General features: G+C 50.6%; 1 protein-coding gene across 1 annotated transcript; it reads left to right on the top strand.

The window, feature by feature from the left end:
* Positions 1 to 1,010: 1,010 nt before the first annotated feature.
* On the top strand, positions 1,011 to 7,133 carry PDRG1 (p53 and DNA damage regulated 1). Its single transcript, XM_038571942.1, has 5 exons — positions 1,011 to 1,205; positions 2,660 to 2,735; positions 3,565 to 3,639; positions 5,543 to 5,623; positions 6,199 to 7,133. The coding sequence occupies exons 1-5, from the start codon at positions 1,119 to 1,121 to the stop codon at positions 6,279 to 6,281; spliced, it is 402 nt and encodes a 133-aa protein (XP_038427870.1). The 5' UTR covers positions 1,011 to 1,118; the 3' UTR covers positions 6,282 to 7,133.
* Positions 7,134 to 7,656: the final 523 nt, after the last annotated feature.

Raw genomic sequence — 7,656 nt, 5'->3', positions numbered from 1 at the left:
TGTTGGAGAGGATGTGGAGAAAGGGGAACCCTCTTGCACTGTTGGTGGGAATGTGAACTGGTGCAGCCACTCTGGAAAACTGTGTGGAGATTCCACAAAGAGTTAAAAATATACCTGCCCTACGACCCAGCAATAGCGCTGCTGGGGATTTACCCCAAAGATACAGATGCAGTGAAACGCCGGGACACCTGCACCCCGATGTTTATAGCAGCAATGTCCACAATAGGCAAACTGTGGAAGGAGCCTCGGTGTCCATCGAGAGATGAATGGGTAAAGAAGCTGTGGTCTATGTATCCAATGGAATATTACTCAGCCATCAGAAAGGACGAATCTGACCATTTGCTTCGACGTGGATGGAACTGGAGGGTATTATGCTGAGTGAAATAAGTCAATCGGAGAAGGACAAACATTATATGGTCTCATTCATTCGGGGAATATAAAAATTAGTGAAAGGGAATAAAGGGGAAAGGAGAGAAAATGAGTTAAAATATCAGTGAGGGAGACAGAACATGAAAGACTCCTGACTCTGGGAAACGAACAGGGGGTGGTGGAAGGGGAAGTGGGCAGGGGGGTGGGGGTGACTGGTGACGGGCACTGAGGGGGGCACTTGACGGGATGAGCGCCAGGTGTTACGCTATACGTTGGCAAATTGAACTCCAATAAAAACATATACAGGGACGCCCGGGTGGCTCAGCGGTTTAGCGCCGGCTTCGGCCCAGGGTGCGATCCTGCAGTCCCGGGATCGAGTCCCACATCGGGCTCCCTGCATGGAGCCTGCTTCTCCCTCTGCCTGTGTCTCTGCCTCTCTCTCTGTCTCTCATGAATAAATAAATAAAATCTTAAAAAAAAAAAATATATATATATATAAAAAAGAGGCAGCTCCGCGGCCCACGCCCTCTGAGTCTGCAGGGGGCGCTCCAGCCCCGCCCCCAAGGCTAGGCCCCGCCTCTCGCGTCCCCAGGGCGCCCGGGTGTTAGCGCCTGCGCACCACTCTTCTTTTAATTGCGCGTGCGCGCCGGAAGGCCTGGCCGTGCGCTTGCGCAGCCGAAGCCGAGCCCTACCGGCGTTGGAGCTGGGCTCGCTCCCCGGTCCGGGCTGAGTCGGAGCTGGCGGGCCCCATGCTGTCCCCCGAAGCGGAGCGGGTGCTGCGGTACCTGGTGGAGGTGGAGGAGCTCGCCGAGGCGGTGCTGGCGGACAAGCGGCAGGTGGGAGGCTCCTCCGCGGCCCGGGGCCAGGGCTCGGCGGTCGGGGCCTGGCGGCTGGCGCCGTAGGGCCGCGCGCGGGGCCCGGAATCCCGCGGTGGCGCGGGCTGGCCGTGGGCTCCCGACCGTGACCTCGGACCTGGGGCGGCGGGGAGGGAGGGAGGGAGGGCCGACACCTGGCCCGGCGCTGCGCCTCACGTACGTATTAGGAGCGCCTGCTTGGTGCCACGGATCCCTGTCTCCGTCCCCCTCCGGATCCCGAGCCGTTATCTCTTTGGGTAACGGCTCAACACCTTTTTCAAAATGCAGTTCCTCCTCCTCCTCCCCCCTCCCCTGCCTCCCCTGCCCCCCCTGCCCCCCCGACCGTGGGTGCACTGTCTTCGCCAAGGTTCTCGGGAGGAGAGGAAAGGGGGCCTGAGCAGTTTTGACGTTGGGCAGGTGGGGACGCCTTGTGCTAATTTAAGTGCTAAGTGTTTGGAGGGAGTTAATGGGGGAAGGGAGGAGGATGTAATTGGATCTGGGCTTTAAAAAGATTTCCCCTGGCTGCGGGGTGGAGCACAGAGCCTAGAAGGGTAAGGGACATGTGAGGGGCCACTGCCGGGGTTCAGGCAAGGAGTGGGTTTGGGCCAGGGTGGTGGTGAAGGAGACAAGTGCGTGGGTCTGAGGTATCTTTTGGAGTTGGATTTAGTAGGTCTTAATGATAGTTACATATGGGGGTGAGGGAGGAGGAGGAGTGAAGAATGATTCATGGCTCCTCATCTCCAGTTAGAATAATTGGATGATTGGTCGGATATTTACTGAGAAGGGGAAGACTTGGGTAAGTGCCCATTAAACACTGCATCAGGGTGTGCGGGATGATGATAACGTGGTGGTTAAAATGTCTCAAGCACTTACTGTGTGTCAAATACTATGCTATCTCATTTGATTCCTGGCTCAGTAACCTGTGAGGCAGGTGCTATTCATATCTCCATTTCCCAGAAGGTGATGTTACACAGCTCGCCAGCGTTCTCAAGAAACCGCACTGCCTCCTCACTTCCATAGCAGCTTCTGTGTTGGTGCCATCTCTGTGCCCCCCACCCCTGCCATTGCAGTCTAGTATTTTTGGGCTTCTTGTGATACTAGGTCAGCATCAGCCGGAGGAACTAGTCCAGGGGGAGGTTTCTCCTCTCTTGGAGATTCTGAAATGCCCTGAAGCTTGAGCATTAGCACTTCAGTGGATTCCCCAGCACCTTCTGGGGAGAAGGGGGAGGGCCCCTGCACAGAGCATTGTCTTTAAGGACCTGGATACAGAATAGGGGAAGATGTACATTTACACATCAGTGTGTTTTAGGCATGACATTGGAAGAAACTCAGGAATGAGTTTGTCTCTATTGGGTTTTAACAGCCCCTGGTCTGTTGGGAGGTGATGGTTTGGGGCAAGAGGGAGCTGAGTTCCCTCCTGCCCATGTGCTTTGCAGATTGTGGACCTGGACACCAAAAGAAATCAGAACCGGGAGGGCCTACGAGCCCTGCAGAAGGATCTCAGCCTCTCTGGTAAGTCAAGGTTTCAGTCATGCAGTCCTGGGGGCCTGTTCTGTTTTTCTTGTAAGGCTTTCAATTTATCCCTGATAGGGACAAAAAGCCACAGTTGTGTGACACAGCCTATGGAGATGAGGGAGAAAATGTTGGAGGTCTGATACAGAGTGGTTTCAGCTGCTCATCTCCATGACAGGGGTGGGGTGTGTGGGGGGGGTGTTAGTTGCTGGCTCATTGATGGCACGAGGAAGGTGCTAGGGTGAGGTGTGCTCTTACAAATAAAACTACATAATACTTAGTTGGAAGTTTTTTGTTTTTGTTTTCTTAATTGGAAGTTGTAAGCAAGCTGAGGAAGGAACTGGACAGAAAAAAAAAAGGGAACTGGACATGGGGTGGGTGTTGGAGGAAGGGTTTGAGGGCTCTAGTTGAGGCCAGGTGGGTATGACCAAGTAAGGGGACGGGTATCATAATGAAGGTTACAGTGGTCATAATGAAGAACTTTGGGGGGAGATGTGCAGGGCCTACGCCTCACTTTCTTCAGGTCTCTGCCCAAATGTCACATAATCAGTGAGGCTTTGTTGGACCATCTGTTAAAGTCAAGGTTGTCTTGTACTCTGGCATTCCCCACCCCCTTACCCTGCTTTATTTTTCTCCAGAGTATTTAGCCTTATCAGGGTCTGACAAATCATATCTTGGCTTATTTATTCCTTCTCCTCCACTATGTCATAAGCTCTATGAGGGCAGAAACTTTGTCTTGTTCTGCTGTGTTCTCAGTATCTTAAACAATGCTTGCCAGAGAGTAGGTGCTTAAAATATTTGTTCAAAGAGTGACCATTTGCCATTTCAGAAGATGTGATGGTTTGCTTCGGGAACATGTTTATCAAGATGCCTCACCCTCAAACGAAGGAAATGATTGAGAAAGGTAAGGCTTTCTGGGGATGGGTCAGGGACGTGTCCCACATAGCATTAGTCTTAACCTAGAACTGAGAATCAGGCTTTGGACCATTTGATGAGAGGCAGCGCTCAGACAAATGTGGGTTTTAATTCCTGCTTTGCCACTCTGAGTTATTTCCTTATCTCTGAAGGAGGGGATGCATCTCCAGAGCATAGTTGTTGTGAAATTGAGCTAAAACTGTATGTGTACTTAGCCTAGTGCTTGTTTAGCAGTGAGGAACGAGCTGGACCACAGATAAAGAAAACCCAAGTGGAGGCTTAAAGAAATACAGTTTTGTTTTTCTTGTTAGTAGTTGTCCAAAGGTGGGCAGTCTAAGACTGGCACTGAGATCCAGCAAGGTCACCCTCATGTATTCTCATAGTGGCTGTGTCATCTCAGGCCTCATGTCCATAGGCCAGGCTGCAGGAGCAACAGAGGGCTTTCCATACATGGCCTTGCTTTCTATTTCAAAATAATGCTGTCGTCCTCAGAGACTTTTGACATCTCATTGGCCAGAACTAAGTCATGTGGCCACCATAGCTGCAAGGGAGCCTGGCAGAGGCACTTTTACTTTTCACATCCCCTGCCATAGAGATTGCACTGAAAATGGAGGTTTGAGGAGAGTGAGCCTCTAGAGTGTGCCACAGCCTGGGTACTTAGCATGTTACTCAAATCTTCGCAGGCATGATCCTGGGGGCTCTTTGGAGGAGCATCATAAAAGTACAAAAGGGAGGGTACAGATGGGTCCTTGGCTGGAAAAACGAAAGATTATGCATATTCCCCCATCAAAAATGTATGTGCCAAGAGGACCAGCAAGTTCGCCTCTGTCCCTGAAGGCAGAGGCTCCCTATCCCTGTTGAAATAAAATTATAGCAAAGGAGACTAGATCACCTTAGAGAAGTTTCCACCTTCCTGTTGAAAAAATACACACTACTGTTATGACTATAAAATTAAGAGTCGTCATTGCACTTGGGTGGTGGGCTGCTGGCCACTCAGGTTCTCAGCTGTCTTGGCCCACAGTTGTGGGTTGTTGCCATACCTAGAAGGATTCTGAGATATTATCATCACCAGTTCTTAGGGGTTGATGCAAGTTAAATAAGCTTGTAAGAGACTAGCGTTGCTCATTTACCATGAGTACTAGAACCATTGCCCAGGCCAGAGGGCTCGGCTGCTCAGAGCTTCTCTCCATCAGAAAGAATGAAAATCTGTGGAGAAGACCAACTAGCCAGCACTACACTCATGAGCAGGTGAAGTCAGGTGACATTAGGCAGTTGCATCACCAAGCTTTGTAGCCTGTACTTCCTATAGTGCAGTTTGCCTTCAGATGTGATCCATCTGGGCAAGATAACCTTTTCTGTTCACCACAGTTAATTAGATTAAGCTTGAGCACCTGATTTGCCCATTGATTGTTCAGATCACATGTTACTATGGTCATGTTGCTTAAAAACTGCTTAGGTTTTTGATGGACTTAGGTTTGTAAGATTCCTTAGCCACACTTTGTCCAATCATCTTGGATGTGCTGAGTCTAGGTTCTTCATTCTGGTCTGATGGTTCTGTTTTCTGGAATTTCACTGTGGGAGGGGGTCCTAAAGTCCAGATATTGCCTTCTCCACCTATGAGCAGCCCAGGGTACATTGCATAATGAAAACAGGTCACTGGATGGAGAGGCGGGTGCTCAGTTCTGCCTGGACTCACTCAGCCGCCTTGGGCAGACCACCTCCCTTTCTCTAGCCCTTTAGTTCCTTCCTCAGTTGGTCTCTGAAGTCCCCTTCTTCTCGAATGCCAGGAGCCCTTGCTTTCAAGGAGGCTAGGAGAAGCTGACTTCCCCAGCTGCCTTTGGTCAGTGTGTCTGTAGTATAACCCCATCCGGTGCCCACCTCATTTTTTTCAGATCAGGATCATCTGGATAAAGAAATAGAGAAACTCCGGAAACAACTTAAAGTGAAGGTCAACCGCCTCTTTGAGGCCCAAGGTATGGGCCTGGAGGGAACTGGAAGCCGGGCTGGGAGAGAACTGTCAATGTGGGAGGCCTTCCTAGGTAGGCGGGCGAGGGCCTAGGCAGCATGTGAGCCGCACAGAGGCTATTGGCAGGCCCAGAGATGGAATGGACAAGGTTTATGGGGTCTTATTCCTCTCACGAGTCTTTTTTCCAGCCATAAGGGGAACAGTCTGGGGTATCTCACATTATATCCTGGGCGTGGTATAGGAACCAGAACAGTTCTGTCTGAGGGGAACAGAGAGGGCCTCAGTCAGATGGTCAAGGTCAGAGCTGAACTTCTGGGTAAAGCTAACCACTCCAGATTGGTCACAGGTTTGGCAGAAATTGGTAGGTTTCTGGGCAGCAGTATCATGGCTCTGCAGGTTTTCGGTGACTCATGTGCCCTGTCCAACGCATTGCAGAATTTGAGGCCCTCCCCCACTAGATCTTGGGCCAAGTGTTTGGCACATGAATGCAGCATAAACCCCTTTCCTGGGCCTGACTCCAGAGCCAGCAGGAGGTTGGACAACAGGAGGCCCAACTTGCTGATGATTGTTTTCTCCCCCTAGGCAAGCCAGAGCTGAAGGGTTTTAACCTGAGCCCCCTCAACCAGGATGAACTTAAAGCTCTGAAGATCATCTTAAAAGGATGAAACTCAAAAACCAAAATGAGGGATCTAAGACAGCATCCCCCCTGAGGTCATGGCGGACCCAGGACTCTCCAACTTTGTAACCTGCAAGGACATGAACTACTCTGCTAGGAGATAGGCATCAGGAGTCTGAGCATGAGAAGCCTCTGTCTGTGGGGATTGGCTGCTCTGTGATGGCAGGAGGGAGCCCTCAGCCTGCCAGTGTCTGTTGGGTCTGGCCACTGGAGTTGGATGGACACAAGACCCATTGATAGGTCCTGGCAGCCACCAGTGGTGGGTGGGGGCAGTGCTTTGGGGGTGTGAGAATGACCGAAACAGGCACTTATAACAAGAGCCTGCTGTTCACATGGGCCCCTGGCAGTGGCGGGGGAGTGACGGGGAGCATGATTCCTGCATTCCTTTCAGGAAGAGAGGCATTCTCAAACATCATGTAATGGACTTGGAATAAAGCAGGAGGCTCACAGGTAGGTGGTTTCTGAAAGGATAGAATCTTGGTGCTCCATCGTTCACCACAGCCATCTGTGGGGCAGACATACCATTCCCCACCACTGCCTCCACTTTGGCCCCTTTTTTTCTGCTTGCCCCTCAGATGGAGCCCAGAGTGGGTGCTGCTTATCAAACTCCTGCACTTGCTGTTTAGTCAGGAAAGCCTTACAGAGTTCTGTACTGGGGGTGGGAGAGGGAGCTGCCTCTTCATGAGGCCCTCCACCACCTCTGAAGGCTGGGCCTGGCCAGCACCACTCAGTTCCCGCCTGCCCTCAGTGGTCTCGGATCTTGGTGTGAATGTGCTGTGAGGACAGCACCATCTCTTTAATGTTCATTGAGGGCTTAATAAATGTTTCCTAAATGAATGAACAGGAGCTTCTGTTCTTTACCTAATCTCATTCTTAATGGAGGGCACACTGCCTCAAGCACACCACTACAAAGGGGCAGTGGCTCCTGCTGGGAAATGATAGCAGGATTAGATAGGCAGTAACAGTGATGGCGGCAGAATGGAGAGCACGTGCCTCACCTGGGTCCCCTCACCCCACTTGGCTCCAACCCATAATTATATGGAAACACAAGCTGGTATGGCCAGATCTTAACATTTGTTTTCAGAGAAGCTAGAAATTTGGATTTTTAAGTTGAATCTTTTCTGTCTTTTAAATATTGCTAATGCAGACATTTTTAAAGACTTGGGTGTTGGCCAAACAGAATACCTGACATAAGCCAAATTTGACCCATGCCTATGATTTTACATCTTCAGTTTTTAAAGTAGAAGTAGCATGTGTTTTCCCCATGATGACCCTAAAGTGGGCAGGTGGAATTGGAAGCTAGATGTCTGCCCATAGTAGATTAGTTAAACGAACTGATAGCTGCAGACAGTGGAGTACAGTAC

The sequence above is a fragment of the Canis lupus genome, chromosome 24 (genome assembly GCF_011100685.1).
Source record: "Canis lupus familiaris isolate Mischka breed German Shepherd chromosome 24, alternate assembly UU_Cfam_GSD_1.0, whole genome shotgun sequence".
NCBI lineage: Eukaryota > Metazoa > Chordata > Mammalia > Carnivora > Canidae > Canis > Canis lupus.
This window is presented reverse-complemented; position numbering and strand designations above follow the sequence as displayed.

Bases quoted from the DNA above. Each gene is read 5' to 3' on its own strand.
- PDRG1 (XM_038571942.1), top strand. From the start codon at position 1,119: ATGCTGTCCCCCGAAGCGGAGCGGGTGCTGCGGTACCTGGTGGAGGTG. The intron at 1,206-2,659 runs GTGGGAGGCTCC...TGTGCTTTGCAG, and splicing joins TGCTGGCGGACAAGCGGCAG to ATTGTGGACCTGGACACCAA. The intron at 3,640-5,542 runs GTAAGGCTTTCT...CATTTTTTTCAG, and splicing joins GAAGGAAATGATTGAGAAAG to ATCAGGATCATCTGGATAAA.